Source organism: Idiotropiscis lumnitzeri, chromosome 4 (genome assembly GCF_059441095.1).
Source record: "Idiotropiscis lumnitzeri isolate Australia: NSW breed Sydney's pygmy pipehorse chromosome 4, RoL_Ilum_1.0, whole genome shotgun sequence".
Lineage (NCBI taxonomy): Eukaryota > Metazoa > Chordata > Actinopteri > Syngnathiformes > Syngnathidae > Idiotropiscis > Idiotropiscis lumnitzeri.
The window spans coordinates 27,846,683-27,867,804 of NC_142394.1; the positions used below are offsets into that span (position 1 = coordinate 27,846,683).

Below are 21,122 nucleotides of genomic sequence, written 5' to 3' on the forward strand. Positions count from 1 at the left end.
CAGCCGATGACGCGTGGTCTGGTTCGGCGTGTTTTGTCCGAGCGGCTTGTTGTTGCGTTTTTGCGCTGGCTCAGCAGAGTCTGCGAACGGCGTTGATCCCGAGATTAGACGCGCACAAAAGCGCCGTCACAACACGAGTGCGCGTGGTGGCGCGTGCGCGGGCGGCTATATGTACATGGAGTGAGTACGTCCGTGGCCCACATCAGGTGCGGTCCGGCGGTCAGCATGTGGCGCGCGCGGCTCTTGCTTGTCTGGCTGACGCTTGTCGTCCACTCACGTGAGTTGCCTTCAAACATGCCGGCCGGTGAGTCGTTGCTCATCTTCAAGCATGTTTCTTCTTTTCAGATGCTGAGGACCAAGCCAGCATCTTCAGGAGGGTAAGAAACTTCTGAAGTTGCTCGACTGCAATCACGTTCATTATGAGGGAAAGAAATGCCAGCAGAAATTTGGGCTTTGGAAATTTGGACACTTGAACCGGTCTTCTGCCAAAATGTCCTACTCGTACGAATCGTCATACCGGAAGCTGATTTGACAGCCTGATCTGTCAAAATGTCCGACCCATGCGAAACGTCCGACCAGAGGCTAAGATATGTTTACAAACAAATTTTACTGGCGATGTCAAACGAGCGAGACATATATACTGCGTGAGTAATGTGCTCAACAGAAACACACGTCAGTGTATTTTGAGGCAATGAATTCAAATAAGACTCAATGAAAATAAAAGTATTAAGTACTCCCCACTTTTAATCAAGCAAACGGCAGGTAGGACAGAAAACTATACTTCCCACAAAATCACTACCGGCGCAGTGCGCATGCGCACTAGGCATTTGTAGGACGTCGATGGGTAGGAAAGAATTTCAGAACACCTGTTATATCGCTGTGTGTTTCGCCGTATCTAGTAGAAATGATTGCGAGGAAAGATGACGCTATCTAAGGAGCACTGTAAAAAATGGGGTTTGATCGTTAATTGAAAAAAAAAAAATCATCTAGTAACGTTTTTTCATTCAGACATTCTCAGTAAATTTTACTAGATTATTGAATTTAAAAAATCCACCAAGGGACGTTAGCTTTTATTTTTTCACTTAGCTCATTTCATACTCAAGCTACGAGCCGTCAACCGCCAATTTGGAGACGGCTGCTCGACACCTGAGCTGTGACTCTGTGATAAGGGTCAATTGCTGGTATCTCCAAAAGGACACCAAAAACCACGCTTTGGTAGGATTCCGAGGTTTGCACCTGACTCTAATAATATACGACCGCACAAATATCATAAAAGATCGCCTCACTAGTTTGGATTTTATGGACTTGAAACATTTCCTCATTAAGGATTAAGAGGATGCACCTGCAGTATGGAGAGCAAAACATTCATGCCTGTCCATCCGGGCATATTACGTCGATCGTTTTGATATTTTCAGACGTTGATTTCATCATAGGCAAAGATGTGCATGTGAAGTTTGATAAAGTTTAAAGCCACGTTCATCTTTTTCATACATGGAGTGTTTCAAACTGTCCTCGACCCAATGCGCTGATTTAGCGTTGCTCAAACTGTCTTTCTTAGTTGTCTCGTTGTAGAAAAATAATTACAGGCCCTAGCTTGTTTTTGTCTCGTAGGAATGTTGGTACTCCGCAAACAAGTTGAGCGTATTCGCAACATTGGCAACATCAATTGCAAGAGATGGCTCCAAAAGGTTCCGAACTTTTTCAATCTTGATCCTATTTGCAAATAAATAAACAAGCAAATAAATAAATAAATAAAAATAAAATAAATAAATGAATAAAAATAAAATAAATAAATAAATAAAAATTAATTAAATAAATAAATAAAAATAAAATAAATAAATAAAAATAAATAAATGAATAAAAATAAGGCAAGCTGACAACATATAATGAATCTTGTTTAAATTTTATTCTTTCTTTTTTTTTTAGGGACAGGATAGATTAAAAAAGAAAATTGTAAATATGCCAGAATTAACCAGAAACCAAATTTTCAACTTCAGTCTCTTGACACATGGTAAAAGTCACCCTAAAAAAAAAATAACAGAGCCTACATACAATACATTAACTAAAAGTACTATTAGGATCAAATTATATGTTTGCGTCACAAAAAGATTTGTGGATCACACACACACAAATTAGTGTGTATGCAGTTACACCTTTTTGGATGCACTTTTTGTTCTCACCCAAGCTGGAGTTTGCGATTGTCAGCGCTTGCGGCTCCTTGTGTCCACGTGGTAACCACTTTTGGTTTGTTTGCAGCCGCAGTGCAGCGGCACCACCCTGACCCGAGCGTGTCCGCTCAACTACTCGCCCGTGTGCGGCAGCGACGGCGTCACCTACCCCAACGAATGCGCTCTGTGCATCCACCGACTGTGAGTTGACCTCCGAGTTTGCGATCGAACCGACTTACAACACGCCTCATCATAGCGGTCTATAATTCCTGAAAAGAGGCTTCAAGCGGTTTTTGGACACCCCAAGCTGATTTTTAGGGAAACCCCAAACAGGAAGCAAAAACAATTACAATCATTTGAAATAACCACTTGGCTTGGCTTTTCAGGCCGCTAACATGCTAACGCTAATTCGCATTTATGTCGTCTGAAGCCTTTACAAATGATGCAGCAGCAACACTGACAACAAATGAATATATTTCTTTATCTTCTACGTAGAAATCAAATCAACTGTTGCTTGTTGACACTCATTGTTGTTTTTTTACACTGAGTTGATTATCGTGAATGAACGCTAACAAATGAATTATGACTAAAATTGAAAAAACTCAACGAAATACTACAAGAGAGTGTTTTTTGAAAATACATAACTGTAACTATAATTTATGATTATAGAACTATAATTATAACGCAAATTATAGCGAATCTTTGTCATTTGTTTATTTTAAAAAAATATTTCTTTTGAGATTATTTCATGGCCTTAGCAAAGACAGGTCGAACAGTCACGGTCATGTGACCTTTCATGTTTTTTTTGTTCCTATGTGTGCGTGTCCGGGTGTGCATGTGTGTGAGTTTGCAGGGAGAAGAAGTTGGACATTGTGATCATGAAGGACGGCCCCTGCTGATGACATCACATTATCGCGTGTTTTTTTTGTTTTTTTTTTCACAGACTACGCACACTCACACGTTTGTCTATTTTTCATGGTGTTTCTTAAAACAAACGTGCGATCTTTTGCTTGTCACGTGTGCAAGAAGACAAACGCCCAAACAATGAATTTGAATGTGATAAATTGTTTTCCGATGAAATAAATGACGATGTAATGTCAACAAGCGCCTCATTTTTAACGGGCTCTCTACTTTCATTGAACCGCTTATCATCCCTCGACAAGCTGGGTCCCGTTCTGGCAAATTTACAACAACCCACTCCTGAATCTTACACAACACATCGAAGACGGGTTCCAGAGAGAACTCATAACAGGAGCTGTTTTTTTTTTGTTGATCTGTCTGCTGAACTGAACACTGAACCAGAATCAGAATGCGCTTTGTTGTCATTGTACTCCGTGTACAACGAGATTGGAGAACTCACCTCTTCCGTGCAATATAACAAATAATTTAATTAAATATATCAATTAAATTAATTAAAGATGGAATAATTAACTCATTTAATCCGAGAAATTATCATGAGAGGAAAACCCTCAATTCCAGCATTTTTCTGGATTTCGACGGATTTTGCGAGGCCAACAGAATATTGTGTTCTAATATTATACAAACACGGAGCTGTGACATAAAAAGAAAAAAGGCTAAGACGTAGAAATACGTCTTTGGGAGGCGGGGACTACTTTTTTGAAAATGTATATGTTTCTCTTATGGATTGAATGACTTAAATAAAAATAAATATGAAATTATATAAATAATAAATAAAACACATTATGTTGCAGTTCTAAGCAGTAAACAATCTCGGAATCGACAAATGTCCTGGCACTTGCAGACCTCCTTGGAGCCCTTCTAAAAGATGAACGCTCCTTTGTTTTATTAAACAACAAATCAAAGCCATTGGCGAATACAACGAAATGGCTTTCCTCAAGGCAGTGTCCTGGCGCCCCTTCTGTTTTACATTTACACCTACGTCTAACAAACAGACCAAAGAACTGAGCGTTTTACTCACCCACACGCCCCCCCGTATATCGTCCCAAGAGAATATGTTTGAAGCAGTGGAAACCTCACCACAAGACTCGACGACCTTCTTCTTTACTCTGAGCAAAACCGACAACATGCTGACCCTGCAAAAAAACAAGTCTGCTTGTTTCACCTCAGGAACCGATGCCACCTGGCTTTTATATATGTTAATGTATGCCATGCTAGAACATCCTTGCTTCAAGTCTTATTCTCAAAAGGTTATTAATGATCTCGATTTTAGGCCAATATAATAAAGACAATCAATTGCAAAAATGACATGGCAGCCCAATGTCTGATTCTGATTCTGAATGATCCCAAATAGTCACGAAAGCCATTACACTCTTGTCTTTATCCATTCAAAGTGATGAAAAAAGACATGCCATTGTTCGGACTCATTCAAAAATTAATACATATCTTAGAAATCACATCACATCTATTTTGCCGTCAGCTATTGTGTGACTCCATCCGGGCACTTTCTCTTGCAGAGCCCACATCTGTGCGTCATGAAAAAAAAAATCGTCATGAGGCTCCCCCTGGTGGCATTAATGGTAAAAACAGCTTGAGTGACGTTTGTAAAAGAAGAACAAGCATATAAAACAACGACAAAAAAATCCCATCATGAGCCAACATGTTGCAAATTATGACATTTTATTTGGGACACATTACGGTTGAGGCATTTTGGCACTCAAATTGTGAAAAAGATGACTTTTGAACAATTATTTTCCAAAAAACTATTACAACCCTTGCAATGATAACAATTGCCAAGAATTCAAATATCACTTAAAATAATCACTTCAATTAATTGATTTTCCAAAGGAAAGTGGGACTTGGTTTCTACCGTTATTGATCAAATGTAATGCTCAATCAACATTCCAATGATGCTAACTTGACACAAAGAAGATGCTAACATGATACATTGCAAACGTGAAGCTGAAGTGATGCTTCATTAGCATTAAGTTGAAACTAACTTGATGCTAATAAGGTGCCAAGGTCAAGCTATTGTGGTACATGTTGCTAACATGATGCTAAAGTGATGCTAACATGATGCTAAAGTGATGCTAACATGAAACTAATGTCCACTAATGTCCTATCAACTTGATGCTAACATGACGCTGAGGTGTCCGTACAGAGGCGTCCGGTCAAGTGGCACTTCCTCACTTTGTTTTGATGTCCGCCTCCATATTGTCTCAGACACTTCCCGTTTCCTGTCTGCAGGCTTCTGATTGTCTTTGGCGGCGAGGACGAGGAAAGGAAAGGAGAGGAGAGGAAAGGAAACTCCACCAGCTCCCGGGCAGCCACCGAGGCGCTTGCTTCCTGTCCGCACAACAGCAGCAGCCCAGCAAAGCTTGAAAATTTGTTCTTGTCTTCATCATTCTCGCGACCCACAAAACTATTAGTTGGACATGAGCGCTTCTTGTCACCTGACACCACATTTCATTTCATTACACATTGTATTAAAATATATTTTGAACCAAATTGAATTGTCTTTTATTTTCATAATTTTGAAAGAAATTCCACGCTTACTACAACCTACTGAAAAATGTGGTCATATTATCATTACAGTCAAACCAAAGTCGAGAGTTATGCGCTTCCTTTTACGAATACCCGTCAAGAGGCAAGCAGCGGCATTTTGGAGCAGCTGGAGATGCTTGATGGAGGAAAAATCCAGCCAAGTTATGATGACGACGTGAATTACTGTTTCAAAGTGCTGTTGAGAAAGGAGATACCTCACCTTAGCCAGCTGCCAAAGATTAAAAAAAGATGGATTTGACAACAACAGCACCAATTTGTGAGTCCAATTTTAAATCACTAGCCAGTTTAAAACCAAGTTCAAACTTTTTGGCTTTAGATAAGGAGCCAGAAGGCCCAAGTCAGCATGATGGTCCAGGTCTTGATTTCCGGAATGCCGTTGATAATGGCCCAAACGGATTTACCAATACTCCGGGAAAAATCTCTAAAGAAATGCAAAGGAACAGTGTCATCTCAAATCAATAATTATTAACATTAATAGTATAATTTTAGATAGCATAACAGAATAATATATTAACATTGTTTATTTAATCTTTATGTTTATAATCTATACAAAAACACTTTTAATATCATGAGTAATATCGTAATTATTTTGAAATAGAGCAGTGTAACATTTTTTTAATTAGATTCTTTTTTATATTTGTCATTTAATCAGTTTTAATAGCGAATTTGATCCCCAACAGCGTACGTGTAGTGATTAATAATATCAAATCATGACTATTGCGTCAGCCAACAAACGGAAGTCAACACTTGTTTATGCTTTTATTTTGACATCCGGAAGTCGTGTACGTTGTTCCTACTGTGCCTTAATGTTCGCGTGTGAACGTCCGCTGTCCAACAGAACTCGCCCAACTCTCACTAGTCTCAGAACCACCCGTGTGGATGTGGTTACGGTTCTGGACTGCGTGTGGATAAGGCCAACCGAACCGAACCGGTTGAGAAGAGGAGCTCGAGCACGAGTCAAGTGAGTGTCCGCTCCTGGTCAATTTGTTTGGGTCCTGGTTCGGTTCTGTCGGAATTGGACTAAACCGGGTACACATGCGCACTGTGTTCTCGACATGTTCGACTGATCTGCTTTTCCTTCTGGTTGTACTGGTTTTGCTAGTCTGTCTGGTTCTACTGGTTTGAGTAGTTCTACAGCTCTAACCGCTTCTGCTTGTTGGACTGGTTTTCCTGGTCGGACTGGTTCTAGCCGTGAATAAATGAGCTCTCATAGTAAATGGACAACTTGCAAACAGTTCTCAAAATTCAAAGACTTTTCAGTCCTGAAGTGATTGGTACGCTTAAATGAAATGTTACTAGACTGTACTGGAAAATTATTTCATTACTGAGAAGTTTAAAAGAAAAAGTTTTTTAAAAAACTGTTGTACATCTACAAGCTTCACTTGAATATGTCAGATTGAATGTCATGTGGTAAATGTAAATCATATTTGTCTTGAATGCAGTGATTCTTTTGAGTACCACTAGAGGGAGCCCACGTGTGGTGACTTTCCGACTGATCTTTTATCCACCTTATTCCCACGCCCCATGAGCCTTTGCGTGAGATCTGCATGGCACTTCATGTATAGCGGAACGGGCATTTTGTTTCCATGGACACTTTTGTTGCGAGCTCACTTCCTATGACAGTTACCGACTTTAACAATGTGTGAGCGGCTGATGTTGCATTTTTAGAAGAGAAAATATTTAAATCCCGCTTCCTGTCGGAGGTCAACGTAAAATAGAAACCAGTGACAAAGTACAGTCACGTTTAAAGGGGAAGTCAACCCGGAAATAATCTTTGCATTAAAATGTTCTGTGGCACTTTGCTCATCTAAACATAGCATTCTGATTAATAATTTGGTCTCTTTTAACGACCAATCACAGCTCACCTGTTTTCTGAAGCTGAGGTAATGTAAACAAGCTTCACGTCACTCAATGTCATAAAACTGCAATCAATCTCCACTAATGGATATATACGAGCATCTCTTTTTATGACAACTTCCACCGCTAATATTTTGCATTTTGTGAGCACGGGCGCTCACGTCAGTTCCCAAATATTGTGGCGATCCTTGTCATAATTTTCAGAGGGTGACTAATACTTCAGACAATTTTTTTTTTGTGATTCTCATCCCTGTGCTGAAAAACTAGCGCACCCTTTTCTTGCCCTCGTCTGGGCAGCCTGTTCAAAACATTGCTCTTGCAAGTCACAGATTCAACTTCTTCAGTGCAAAATTAGTTTGCAATGCAATTGGGGTTTAGGAAAAAAAAATAAAGGGGGGGGCGTGCATTCAAATAAACCGCTCCGTGAAACGAAACGCATTGTAATCAAGAGCAAATTCTTCCTGAAAGTCACTGTTCTCATTTCCCCGTCAGAGCATTCAGGAACAGGTCAAAGGTCAGGATCGGGTGCCACTGCTCAAAGTAACTCTTCTGCTCATACACAGATTTACATTTTTAGAACTTTTTTTTTTTTTTTTTTTTAATGCCTTAACCATCAATGGCTAGTATCGACCGCCTTCGCAAGTACTCGATAATTTGAAAGAAGGCAATGCTTGGAATCACAACTCGCCCTTGTAAAAAAGAGTGCGCGTGTGTGTGTGTGTGTGTGGGGGGGGGGTGAAGGAAAAGGAGGTGTTTGCTTCCTTTCTGCTCTTTTAGGATTTCCCACAATTCCTTGCAGGCAGGGTGGGTCATCGTCCCTACCTAACAAACACCCCCGCCAACGCACACGCAAACACAGTAAGAGGATGTCGGAAGGCGGCATGTTCCTGTTGAAAACTTCCCGTTGTGATGTCACGGCCATTCGCTGGCCACTTCCTGTTGTAAGCGATTTTTTTTTTTGATTTTTTTTTTCCCGCCTCTGTCCGCTTTCTTAGCGCTTGCTGCCTGTACGACCGTGCGTCAGCGACGCGAGCAATGTGATCTCACATCGCAGCGTGACATCATGGCAACACCTTGGCGCGGGAACACGCCACCGTGGCATTCTGGCTTTTGGTTTTTGGGTCGCGCGTGGTGGACGCCATTGTCCGATGTCTTCATCAAGTTCTCATGGGGCGTCTTCGCCAACTTGACAACAACCGGATGTCCAGCTTGCATTGTCCACTTGACCAATCACATAATGCACGCACACAACAATGCAGAGTCAAGCCTCTTCAGGAAATATACACACGCAACGTCCTTCACACTCACGCATACACACCGGCCTTCGCGGCACACAAACTTCCTCCTCCTGCACAATCACGCACAAACTTGTGCGATACTCTTATCGTGCATGCGTGTAGGAAGTTCGGGTGCGTTTGCATCCTGTCCAGTCACATGACCTGTTCCGCTGTGATTGGCGGCCTTGTCAGGCATCGCCACGGCAACGTGTTCGGCCGGGGCCGAAACGCGAGCGTGAGGAACAAACGAGGCCGGGACGTTCTCGTGGCCTCCATTTGGGTGATGTGAACAGAGCAGAACGGAACAGAACGGAACAGAACTCCTTTTGTTTGGGAACACGCCCCCTCGCCGTCCTCGGGAGGGACCGAGGTCTGCTCGACACACATGCTGACTAACAAACGCCTCGATTGTGCGTGCGTGCGCTTGTGTCTATGCGCATGTGTGTAACAATCGCGGTCTTGTGTTAGCCAGCTTCAAGTCATCAAAGCGACCCAATCATTTGCATCAAATGTGAGGGATGAAAACATCAACGAGGCCGTTCAAGAACAAGCTCACCTCGTGTTTTCGTCACTTGCTGGTCTGCTAACATGGCCGCAGCATGTTTTGGTCACTTCCTGCAACGTTGGGAACCCCTTTTGGCAGTGGCGGGCCGTGCATTTCACACGTCGACCTTCAGTGAAGTCCTACTTAGTCCGACTTGAATAAATAACCCTAATAATTCAATCATTTATGATATCACGGCTCAAGGAATAATATACAGAGAGACATTTATGCTCTACTGGGTGTTGCACGACCTCGCTTCTCTTGAAAGGTCCATCTTGAAAATGGCCTCACAAGTGCATCTGCAATTAAATTCTCCTTCGGCCAGTGTTGTTTAAAAAAAAGCAAGAATATATTTTAGATATTCGATCGGTCGCCAGTTACGACTTTCTGGTGTGTTATTTCCGCAAAGCGCTGCCCCCTCACGAGTGATTATCCAATCACAAGACACGTTCATCACCTTCAAGCCAGAAGACCTTACGTCAACTCGTGATCTGATTGGCTATCGCAAGTGTCTATCAACTGTAAAAGCCCCTTGAGACACAGAACAGACGCTCGCACAATTGTGCCTGAAGGCCTTGGGCGAATAGTGTGTGCTACTGATATTATGAATTCTGCCTGGCAACACAAGCTAGCTGAATTCTGATTGGCTAAAAACTCAAACCTAAAAATTCAACACAAGGAGATAATATGACAGGATTTCTTGATTTTCTGTTAGGCCAGCAAAGGCCTCAAAGGCCTTGACCGCCCACCGCCGCCTTTTGGTTACTTCCTGTTAACAAGTTGAGGCCAACTTCCTCCCACATTACACTAAGTTTTGATCTCTTCCTGCGGTGCTTGAGTGTTAGCCGCCACATGTTTTGTGGGCCTTTCCTGCGATACTCAGGGCCTCCGGTCTGGCCTGCGGAAATCAAGAACGCGTTCACGGCATTTTTTGGCTCATTTTGTCCACCGAGGAGCTCGCTGACAACCACTTCAACAACATTGTCATGTCGACATTGCTTGACAAGGAAGCGTGTGACTACTTTGCCCTCTTTGAAAAGTCCCCACTGGAGTTGGTGTGTTGTGATGAGTCAGTCGCGTTTGTCAAGCTTTCCAGACGGATGTGGAAGTTTGTCACTTGAAAAAAAAAAAAACATTTGTCGAGCGTAACATGTACGTTACGTTGCGTTCAGGTCCACTGCTCATGCAAAGAAAACAATGGAAACAATGGTCGTTTTTCGCTGAAAGAAATAAGGATCGTGAATATTGCCGTGACCTCGTTAGTGGTTCAGGATGACACTAGTGTGGTTGCATTTTTTTTTTCCCCCACGAGTTTTAAGAAAACGCGCAGACGGTCAAGAGCTGCTATCGGCCACAGCTCACGCCCAGGCGATCCAAAAACAAAGACTGGCTCACTTGAGCCATCAAATCTCCCTTCTCCCCTTCTTTCCTTTTGGTCAATTAAAGTGCTTCATTGGATAAATACATTTTTGTTAAGTTGAGTTCTTGCTATGTGAAGCAATGTGTGTGCAGTATGGAAGCAACATATTTTGGGAGTCACTTTCTGCAAAACTGAAGATTTTTGGCTCTTCCTGCCATTGTAAGATGATTTTGGGTCACTTCCTGCTTCGCGAGCTTTAAATTTATCAACATGTTTTGGCCACTTCCTCCATCTGATTTTACAGACAAATGCTGCTAACCTCTTTGCATATTTTGATCGTCACTTCTTGCTATGTTAAAATGCAACAGATTTTGGTTTTTTTTTTAGGTTCATGGTCTGCTACACTGACACATTTAGAGCAGGGGTGGGCAAACTTTTTGATTGGCGGGCCACAATGGGTTCTAAAATTTGACAGAGGGGCCGGACCAGGAGCAGATGGATGGAGTGTTTTGGTCACCTCACCCCACCTCATCAAAAAAATGCATTTAATTTAAAATGAAAGTGAACAAATGCATTACAATATATATGTCTTTGGAAAAAAAAAACTGTATTTAGAAAATAAAACATGAACGAGGTTTATTCATGAAATTTTTTTCAAGTTCGGCGGGCCGGATTAAAACGTTAAATGGGCCGCATGTGGCCCTCGGGCCGTAGTTTGCCCACGCCTGCATTCGAGACTAGTGAATGAATCATTTTATGGTGTGCTAATATATTTACTTACTTTCATGTTTTGGTCACTTAACGCTACCTTAACATGTTTGCGTGGTTTTGTCAGTTTTTGACTATGCTAACATGTTAGCGAAATATTTTTGCGCTAACATCTAAGCTTTGTGTTTGTTTTGGTTTTTTTTTTGCAAGGTGCTGAAAAAGGTCTCATTGACGATGGCTCGCTGTGACTGGTGATGGCGCCGTGATGGCGTCAGGAGATGGCGCTAGCGATGGTCGTCATGGCGACGCTGGATACTAACACGGCGGTGGAAACGCTCCTGGCCGCCATCCATCTGGAGAGGTCAGAGGTTACTCGTTGCAGAAAGCAACACAGGTGGGGGACTGGTTCGCAATCGTGCACGCAGTCCCGACATCCTGTATCCGTCTTGTTCTGCACAGGTACCACGCGTCCTTCCAGAGAGCCGGCCTCCTATTGGCCGCCGACGTGGCCCACTTGGATCATGACGCCCTGGTCAGCCTGGGAATAACAGCCACCGGACATCGCAAACGGATCCTGAGACTTCTGTCGCATGTGCAGAGGCGGCTCGCTCAGACGGCCAATCAGAAAGCGGCGGCTGAACGACGCCATTCCGTGACAGACATGCCGTTGTCTTCGCCGACGTCGTCGCCGCCGCGAACTTCCTGCGGCTTGGAAGCGTTCAGGAACAGCTCGGCTCCGGACCTGGCCACGATGCTGAAGCCGGTGCCCAAACCCAGAACCGTTTTTAACCGGCGCCGCACCGCACCGGTTCACTTTCAATCCCCAGCACCGGACCTGGTCCCGTCACCGCACAGGAGACTTTCCCAGGAGTCCATCTGCTTCCCACTTTTAGACGGCATCAGCTCACCTTCGCCCGGCCGGAGGGACGAGGCAGCGCCCGTCGGCAGGCCGGACGGTTCCTTGCCGCCCGTTCCCCCGAGGGTCGCCCGTCCGGTTCAGCTCACCACGTCCCCGTTGCCTTCTCCTCCTGCACAAGCGCACAACAGCCAACCACTTCCTGCTTCGTGTTCACCTTCGCCTCCTGGTTGCCATGACGATGGCAGGACATCCGGGTCCTCGCGCTGGTTCGGCTCGAGCAGGATTGAGATGATCTCCAATGACATCTACTGGGGAACTGTCGCGTCTCCGCCTCCAACGCCTCCTCGACAGGCAATTGACAGGAACCAGAGAAACAGGTTTGGACAACCAATCAATCAATTCGACCAGCAGCCAAAAAGTCAATCAATCAATTAACGATCATTATGGAATCCCTTTGAATCCTGTTGGCAGTGGCGGAGCATCAAGCAACAATTCATCAGGATCAGCCAGAGGTGAGTGTGGCCACGCCCCTCGTGCAGCATGATGTCACTGTAAGGCGTCATTGTGTGACATCATGTGGTGTCACTATGACGTCATCATTGGGTGGCATCACCATGTGACATCACATGATAGCATGTCATCGTGACATCATCGTGACATCCTCGTGTTCACGCTGCAGTTCCATGTTTGTGTTCCCAGATGACCCCGTTGACCTTGATGACGTCATCAGTCCTTACTGTGAAACCCTTTTTCAAAGGGCTGGAGTCAACACGTTCAGCAGTGAGGTGAGAACTCGACGCCGCCATTTTGATGTCAGCGTCCACACGCTTTTTTATTTATTTATTTATTTTTTATTTCTTTGTTTTTCAATCAGATCGACGTGAGACAAGATGGAGAAACCGGGAGGCGGGAAGGGAAATGTGATCAAGATCACGGGTAAATCAAGTGACATTCAGGATGTTAGCGAAGTGCCACGTGACCTTTAGGTCTCTACACACCAAGCTGCTGTCGACCGGACGTGTCCGGTTCTGTCCGCTTCGGGCCACCAGCAAACCATTGGCTGGTGCTTTTTCATCGCAGCACTCGAAATAAGTGTTTCACGTCGCATTTTTGGGCCTCATCAAAACGTGTTGTATAGCAAAACGGAGAATCCACTTGTCACACACGCACAGAAGCTACAAAGTAGTCGTCGTCAGACTGGTGTTGCTGCGACGCGTCCACCGTCAGTTTTACCGGCCCGACATGGGCGACTGGCGGCCAGGTGTGGCGAGACCTTGAGGGTGTGCGAAGGCGCCTCGGTGTGACTGTACACTCATTTCTCTCCCGTTTGCAGCTGCGTGGTGTCCCCGGACGGCGACGAGGACCAGACCATCTCGCCGTACGCCAGCTACACCTCCCTCAGCGACAGGGCCACGCCCATCATCAGCGGGTGGCTGGACAAATTGTCGCCGCAAGGGTGCGTTTTTTACTTTTTTCAGTGGGCGGGTCCAGGTTAGGTCGAGGAAGATTTTGTAACTTTGGTAAATGTTGATCGTTTGTGTGTGTGTGTGTGTGTGTGTGCGCCTGTGCCTCAGGCTTGAAAGTTCAACACACCCTCTCGTTGTGCGTGTCATCATTTTGGTCCTGTCCTGTGTCTCCTCGTCTTCGTCCTTCTCTTCTTCCTTCTTGACTGGGTGTGTGTGTGTTTCTCCCTTTTTCACATTTTGTAACTTTCTTGTACTGGATTGATGGGCCCGAATTTGTGCTTGATTTCAGAAACTACGTTTTCCAGAAACGCTTTGTCAAGTTTGACGGCAAAAATCTCATGTATTTTGGAAATGAAAAGGTGAGGTTTGAGTCCATGCTTGACTTCATTTTTTTTCTTCATTTTCATTATCTTCTCGCTTCGCAGGACGCGTACCCGAAAGGAGTCGTCCCATTGGCTGCCATCCAGATGGCCCGCCCCTCTAAAGACAACAAATTTGAAATTGTCACCAGTCAGCGGATCTTTGTTTTTAAGGCTGATAATGAAGGTACCGACACACACATGGGAAAGTGATTCCTTGCTGACTTTTGACATACCGTGTGTGGGGGTGTGTGTGTGTGTGTGTGTGTGTTTGTTGATGTACGCATGTCAGCACTGAGACGCCGTTGGGTGTCCACGCTACAGGACCACGTCCGGGACCAGCTGGTGTTCGGCCGGCGTTGGTTGGGTCCCGGTCCTCACTGTCAGAAACACGGCTTTCTGGAGCTGAAAGGAACCAAGTCGAAAGTTTACGTTGCCATCAACATGGAGCAAATTTGGCTCCACAAAAGCCAACAGGTGACGTCAGCGCCACAAGCCGTTAAAGAACCTTGATGTGGTTCCGGACCCTGCGTCGACACGTTTTCGTTGCGTGATCTCGCTTCTTGCACGCTTTCAGTGTTTTCGGACTGGGATCGGCATCACGGTGATCGAGGCCCGCGGTGCCACCATCCGAGATGGCAAACACAAGAGTTTCGAACTCATCACTCCCTACAGAACTTTCAGGTACGACTTCGACCTCTTGGACACCTTCACCGTTCTGTTGCCACGGCGACCTCTCATTGTCGGTCCGCCTCTCCAGCTTCACGGCCGAATCAGACAGAGAGAAGCGCGACTGGATGGAGGCGCTGCAGGAAGCCATCACCGAGACCCTGTCGGATTATGAGGTGGCCGAGAAGATCTGGTCCAACCGCTCCAATCGCACGTGTGCCGATTGCCGGGCCGTCAACCCCGATTGGGCTTCCATCAACTTGTGTGTGGTCATCTGCAAGAACTGTGCCGGTACGCCCGGGTTAGCGACATGCTGAAGGGTAGCGTGTTAGCATGGTGATATCACTTTTATTTACCAATCATTTAATTGCTAAGTGCAGGTCAGCACAGAGGTCTGGGCACAATGGTTTCCAAAGTCCAGAGTCTAAAACTGGACACTAGCGTGTGGAGCAACCAGATCGTGCAGGTAAGACCTGAATCGGCTCGAAACCCCGAAAACACTTGAAACCCTTTGTCTGGCATTTGTTTTGCGTCTGTTCACGTGGCAGCTCTTCATCATGCTGGGTAATGACCGCGCTAACGAGTTCTGGGCGGCCCACCTGTCCCAGTCGGACGAGCTGGATTGCGACGCGTCGCCTAGTCAGCGGCGGGAGTTCATCGGTCTGAAGTACCGAGAAGGACGCTTCCGACTGGACCATCCCGCTTTCAGCAGCCAGGAGCAGCTACTCAAGGTATACATCTCTGATGATGACAGCAAGTTCTGATCAGCAAGTCTAAGAACTCGTCTCTTTTTATCCAAAACGATTTGTGTTCCTCAACAGTTTATTTTTTTTTATGTGACCTTTAGGTCTTGTGTTCTGCTGTCTCTGAACACACACTCCTCAAAACTGTCACTCACATCTTCTCTGAGGCCAGATCCAATCACCTGATCGCCACCGCTCAGGGACAGCAGCCAACCAGAGACCTTCTGGATCACTTCCCCGACTCGGGTCAGTACTACTGCTACGACTCCTGTGACTACTACTGACGTCACATAAAATGACGACAATACACCTGAGTCGTGAGCAGCATCAGCAGACAAATGGTTGGAACATGGAACTTTCCAAGAACATACACATCAGATTAGTTGAGAGCTTCTCAATTATTTTCTTTTACGCCACCTCCCCTCGCAAGAAAAAAAAATTGCCCCCCCCTCCCACCACCACCACCACCCACTCTCCGGCCCAACTATAATTAAACGCATTTTCGTTGCAGAACAAACCTACACCGAAGAGTTAATACTCGCTGTGCACAATGGGCAAGGAGAGCGCCACTGCCAACTAGTGGAGTGGATGTGCAATGACACTTTATTGTCATACGGTGGAAAAAGGTTCACATGCGTCGCCCCCAGTTTTGGCAGCATATGATTGTGAATGTGGATTGTCGTTTGTCTGTCTAGTCCTTGTGATTGACTGGCGACCAGTCCCAGGTGTACTCAGCTTCTCTTCCAAAGTTGCTGGGTTGGTCTCCAACTCCTCCCAAGCCGCAATGAAGACGAGTGTTATAGAACGTGGACGGTCAATAGAATTTCTTCTGGTCTGGTCCTGTAGATCCTGGCGTCTACGACGAGATCATGAAGACGGTTCTTCATTCGGGCTTCCTCTTCAGGTCCAATTGCGCCAGCAGGGGGACGCTATCCCGGCGATCTCGCGAAGGTTGGAGTTGTCGTCCTGACGGAATATGTCCCTTGGCAGCTAATTGTTGGCTTCACTTCTTGTCCACTGAACTGCCGCAGACTTCCAGAAGTTCTGGTGCTCAGTGGATCAGTCACTGCTCTTGTACCAGTCGGAGCGATCGGCAGAGCCGTGCATGGAGATTAGCCTGAAGGACATTGTGTGTTTGGGAGTCAGCCGACCCGACTCGTCCAGCAACAACGGCTTTGTGGACAGGTGACGTTTTTGCTCAGCACCGCATAGAACATAAGCAAAACCCGCAATCGACGGAGTGCTTTCAACACTCAGGTTCCGGTACACCTTTGAGGTATATTTGACCTCGGACAAAGTCTATCAGTTTGGTGTGGAGACAGCCGAGGTTCTGCACACCTGGACCAGTGCCATCGGAAAGGTTAGGTGTTTTATCTTAGCCGGGTCGTTGCCGATTGTCTCAGCCCAGTCACGGTGTTCTGCTTGTTAGCACTCTTTCAATGCACCCGAGACAGAACCGCTGGGTCGTGTTTGCTCTCCAGGCCGCGACACCGCTCAGCTGTCACTGCCTGCTGACTCGGGAGTTTGAGCGCATTGGGCGCCTGCGTTACCGAGCCATGTTGGACCCTCAGCAGTGGAAGGAGGCGTACTTTGTCCTGCAGAAGTCCAACCTCTTCATCTGTCCACAAAACGACGGCGCCGCCGAAGACATCATCAACCTGAAGCGACTCCAGGAGCTGAGTCAGTGTCTATGAGAAGAAAGTCTCCGAAAGATCACATCCAAGTTCTGTCTGACTGACTGTTTGTTTTGAAGGTGTAGCTTTGGAAAGCCAGAACCACGAGAAGAAAGAAATTCTCGTTTTGGTGGAGAAGGGGAGGTGAGTGGACCTTTTGTTTCAGCTGCTTTCGGTTGTCTGACGTTGCCGTTGTGTCAGGACGTTCCACCTGCGGGGCGTGGGCCGCACCGACTTCAGCTTATGGTACTCGGACATCCAGCGGGCCGGGGGCGGGAAGGGAAACGCCCTGCGAGATCAGCAGCTGAGCAGGAATGACATCCCGATAATTGTGGACAGCTGCATCGCCTTCATCACGCAGTACGGTCAGTAGCCCGGGGGCGGATCTGGAGTTTGTCCTTCAGAACCTCTCCAGCTGTTGTGTGGACGCCCACAGGTCTGGGCCACGAGGGGATCTATCGCAAGAACGGAGCCAAGTCCAGGATCAAATTGCTGATGGAGGAGTTCCGGAAAGATGCTCGCAATGTCAAACTGCGCATCGGCGACCACTTCATCGAGGATGTGACGGATGTGCTCAAGCGCTTCTTCAGGGAGATCGACGACCCTGTCTTCATGGCCGACCTCCATCCACTGTGGCAGGAGGGCGCTAGTGAGTCAACTGCCCCGCCCACGGCACCGAGCATCGGGTGACGCGCCACGATTCGCGAGCACTTCTCTCTCCGTTTACTTCTCAGAAATCAAACCGAAAGGTTCGAGGTTAGACCGCTACAAGGAGATCATCCGGACTCTTCCACGGGTCAACCGGATGACGCTGGCGGCGCTCGTTAGCCACCTCTATCGGTGAGTTCTAATTGAACCGGCGTGGCGTCCCGTCGGTGTCACGTGATCATGATGGATCGCTCCCGTCAGGGTCCAGAAATGTGCCGACCTGAACCAGATGTGCACCAAGAACCTGTCGCTGCTCTTCGCTCCCAGCCTCTTCCAAACGGACGGAAAGGGAGAACATGAAGTGAAGATCGTCGAAGATCTCATTGACAACTACTTGTATGTTTTTGATGTGAGTACGACTTTCCCCGAGTCGACTTTGTGACTCCGCTCCCCAAGTCCACGTTCAGAGTGCGCAGCTGATTGGACTTCTCGCTTTGTGTCAGATTGATGAGGAGCACCAGAATCAGATGGAGTTGGAGATCAGCCTCATCACCTCCTGGAAGGACACTCAAGTAACTCACACTTGTCAGGGTGGGTGGGGTCAGTCTGGAAGTGGGAGGAGTCACTTCTTCTGGTTGTGCCGTTCAGTTGTCTCAGGCGGGAGATCTGATCATCGAGGTCTACCTGGAGATGAAGACCCCCGACACCTGCGTCACCCTTAAAGTAACCGTACACACATACATGTAAACGAAGATGCTTTTGTTGCCACGGTAACAGTCTTTAGCCCTTCTTTGACGCCTCTGTGACGATCATCCAGGTGTCGCCCAGCATGTGTGCCGAGGAGCTGACAAATCAGGTTCTCTATATGAGGAACGTCCCCCCCGGCGACAAACATGTCTGGATGACGTTTGAGGTTATTGAAGACGGGCAGCTGGGTGCGTCCACCGCAACGGACGCGCACGCACACGCGCTCACACAAAACACGCACACTTGTGGCTGAGGCTTTTGTGCGTCCGCAGAGCGTCCGTTGCATCCCAAAGAGAAAGTTCTGGAGCAGGCACTGCAGTGGTGCAAGATGGCCGACCCCAGCTCTGCCTACCTCGTGGTGAAGAGTGTCCCGAAACGCGACGGCATCGACATCCTCACCTGTAGGTTGAGCGCACATCAACACCCACGCGCACACGTGAAAATATAGCGTGACAGCGACCCGGGTGCGTGCCCGTTAGCCTACAAGAGTGACCTGACAAAGGTCGGCGTGCTGAGGTGTCGGGAGGATCCCCCCAAACTGCTTCAGGGAAACAAATTCCAGGAGAGAAGCTTCCAGATCAAGAAGAACAAACTCCTGCTGCTCAAGGACAAGAAGGTACCCAATGACGGGGACTCTTGGGACTGAGGGACTTTTGAGTGAGGTCTAACATGTCGTCGCCTGTTTTTGGCCTTCAGAGCTTCAAAGCGGAGAAGGAGTGGTCGCTAAAAACCATGAAGGTCTACATGGGGGTCCGCAGGAAACTAAAAGCGCCGACAAGGTGACCCCTGCCATCCAGTTGTTTTTGCGTTAAGCTAGGCTAACGTGTGATTGCGTTCATAGGTGGGGCTTCACTGTGATGTCACACAAACATCAGCTGTAAGTGCCCCACACGCATGTTTGCCAACTAGCGCGGGACTATTTGCGCCGGCGGATAAACATTTGGTCGCGCGTGTGTGCGTGCAGGTTCCTGTGTTGCCCGAGCGAGGCTGACTTGTGGGACTGGGTGAGCAGCTTGCTCAAAGCACAGGTCAGTATACTCCCCCCCCCCCGCTTCTGTTGCTATGACAACGGGCTGCCGCCGCGACTTCCTGACCTCTGACCTCGGTGCGTTCGGCAGAACGATGAGCCGGGCCCTCCCGTCCTCCGCCGCCACTCGTCATCCGACATCGCCAAGCAGAAGTTCGGCACGATGCCGCTGGTGCCCATCCGAGGAGACGACAGCAACCAAAGCATGCTGTCGGCCAATCAGACGCTGGTAACACGCGCCGCGCTTTCAACTGCTTCGCGACGCTTTGTTTTTATAACCTCGTTAGCGCTTAAGCTAATGTGAATGGAGCTTCTCGTTCAAATGCTAACAGCTTTGGGAGTGCTCCTTCCTTGAACGAGTTCTCGCGTGCCGCTGCTAAACGCTACAGGCGGCTTTTAACCCTCCGAACTCCTTGTTGACTGGAAACATTGTTTGCTGTCCACAGAGGAAGCTTCACGACCGCAGGACGCTCTCCATGTACTTTGTGAGTCTCCCTTGCTCAATTTGCAGCCTTGAGAGCGGCCCGAGCGCTCTGACTCTCACGCGCTTGCTTCCGTAGCCGATGAAGGTCCAGCAGGACAGCGCCGAGGAACGTTCTGAGTCGCCGGAGCCGCTCTACGAGGAGGTGGGCGACTTCGGCCTGCAGGTGCTCAAATCCCTGGAGAGCAGCTTCCTGTCCGGCAGCGACACGCGAGAGCGCCGAGACGCGCCCGAGGTCCGGCCGCTACCCGCCCCTCACCGAGTTGCCGACACGCGTCTGCAGGCCGGCTGCACGCCGTCTCAAGAGCTCCTCCTACAGGAAATGACCTCGGCGTTTGGCAGGAAGGGGGAGCAAGAGGAAGAGGAAGACGAGGAGCAACGGGAGGAAGCGCAGGAGCTCAGAATCATTTGATGGACACCAGACAAATATTATCGGCTTGTAATGGCAGTAGGTGGCCTGCAGGGGGCAATGCTGCTCTCTTTATGTACACCATGACCTGTGGCACGTGAGGCACGCACACACACAAACACACTCACCCATTTCATGGGGACTGTTTTGGATGTCGTCCAAAGTAGCCACTATTCATAAATTGCATTAATAAAAAAAAAATTATGAATGTCAAACTCACGCACAAGTTGTTCTTTTTGGCTGCTTTGAATGTTTTGCCTTGTTGCTATGGTGATGGTGATTTGGGTGATTTGCAAGGTGATCAATTCATCAGTAAAGGCTGAGATGTTCTAATCATTTGATGACTCAAATCTGGGTTTTCTTTAAACCATTTTTTGCAACATGAAGCTTCTGCAGGATGCAATGCTCATCTTGAACAGCAGGTGACAGCACAAGCACATCAACCCGATAAGACGCAAGGGGAGCCCATCAAATGCACACCAAGTCACAAGCTACAGTTGCGTCGGTCGCGAGCCAGTCACACCTCTCCTGGTTTTCCTCAACCGGGAATTTCCTGAACTTCCCGAGTGTCCTCTTTTGGAACTTCCTGTTGTCCAGGTGAGTGCGTGAGGTTGCAGTGTTCGAGGTCACGTGGTATGGGGTTG

General features: G+C 47.1%; 2 protein-coding genes across 2 annotated transcripts; both read left to right on the forward strand.

Annotated features, from left to right (window-relative positions):
* Nucleotides 1–11: 11 nt before the first annotated feature.
* Nucleotides 12–3,344, forward strand: LOC148338970 (putative pancreatic secretory proteinase inhibitor). The gene is made up of 4 exons (XM_088293371.1): nucleotides 12–277; nucleotides 346–377; nucleotides 2,257–2,369; nucleotides 3,022–3,344. The coding sequence occupies exons 1-4, from the start codon at nucleotides 226–228 to the stop codon at nucleotides 3,065–3,067; spliced, it is 243 nt and encodes an 80-aa protein (XP_088149497.1). The 5' UTR covers nucleotides 12–225; the 3' UTR covers nucleotides 3,068–3,344.
* Nucleotides 3,345–6,454: 3,110 nt separating this feature from the next.
* On the forward strand, nucleotides 6,455–20,814 carry arap3 (ArfGAP with RhoGAP domain, ankyrin repeat and PH domain 3). The gene is made up of 35 exons (XM_088294744.1): nucleotides 6,455–6,612; nucleotides 11,608–11,758; nucleotides 11,857–12,633; nucleotides 12,728–12,768; nucleotides 12,956–13,041; nucleotides 13,131–13,192; nucleotides 13,590–13,712; nucleotides 14,012–14,081; nucleotides 14,148–14,268; nucleotides 14,374–14,558; nucleotides 14,659–14,765; nucleotides 14,842–15,041; nucleotides 15,131–15,216; nucleotides 15,299–15,481; nucleotides 15,598–15,739; nucleotides 16,340–16,444; nucleotides 16,525–16,678; nucleotides 16,751–16,853; nucleotides 16,975–17,173; nucleotides 17,247–17,310; nucleotides 17,368–17,531; nucleotides 17,603–17,815; nucleotides 17,901–18,006; nucleotides 18,076–18,223; nucleotides 18,318–18,386; nucleotides 18,463–18,537; nucleotides 18,632–18,749; nucleotides 18,834–18,962; nucleotides 19,041–19,177; nucleotides 19,258–19,340; nucleotides 19,403–19,438; nucleotides 19,526–19,589; nucleotides 19,680–19,817; nucleotides 20,035–20,073; nucleotides 20,149–20,814. The coding sequence occupies exons 2-35, from the start codon at nucleotides 11,676–11,678 to the stop codon at nucleotides 20,479–20,481; spliced, it is 4,743 nt and encodes a 1,580-aa protein (XP_088150870.1). The 5' UTR covers nucleotides 6,455–6,612; nucleotides 11,608–11,675; the 3' UTR covers nucleotides 20,482–20,814.
* Nucleotides 20,815–21,122: the final 308 nt, after the last annotated feature.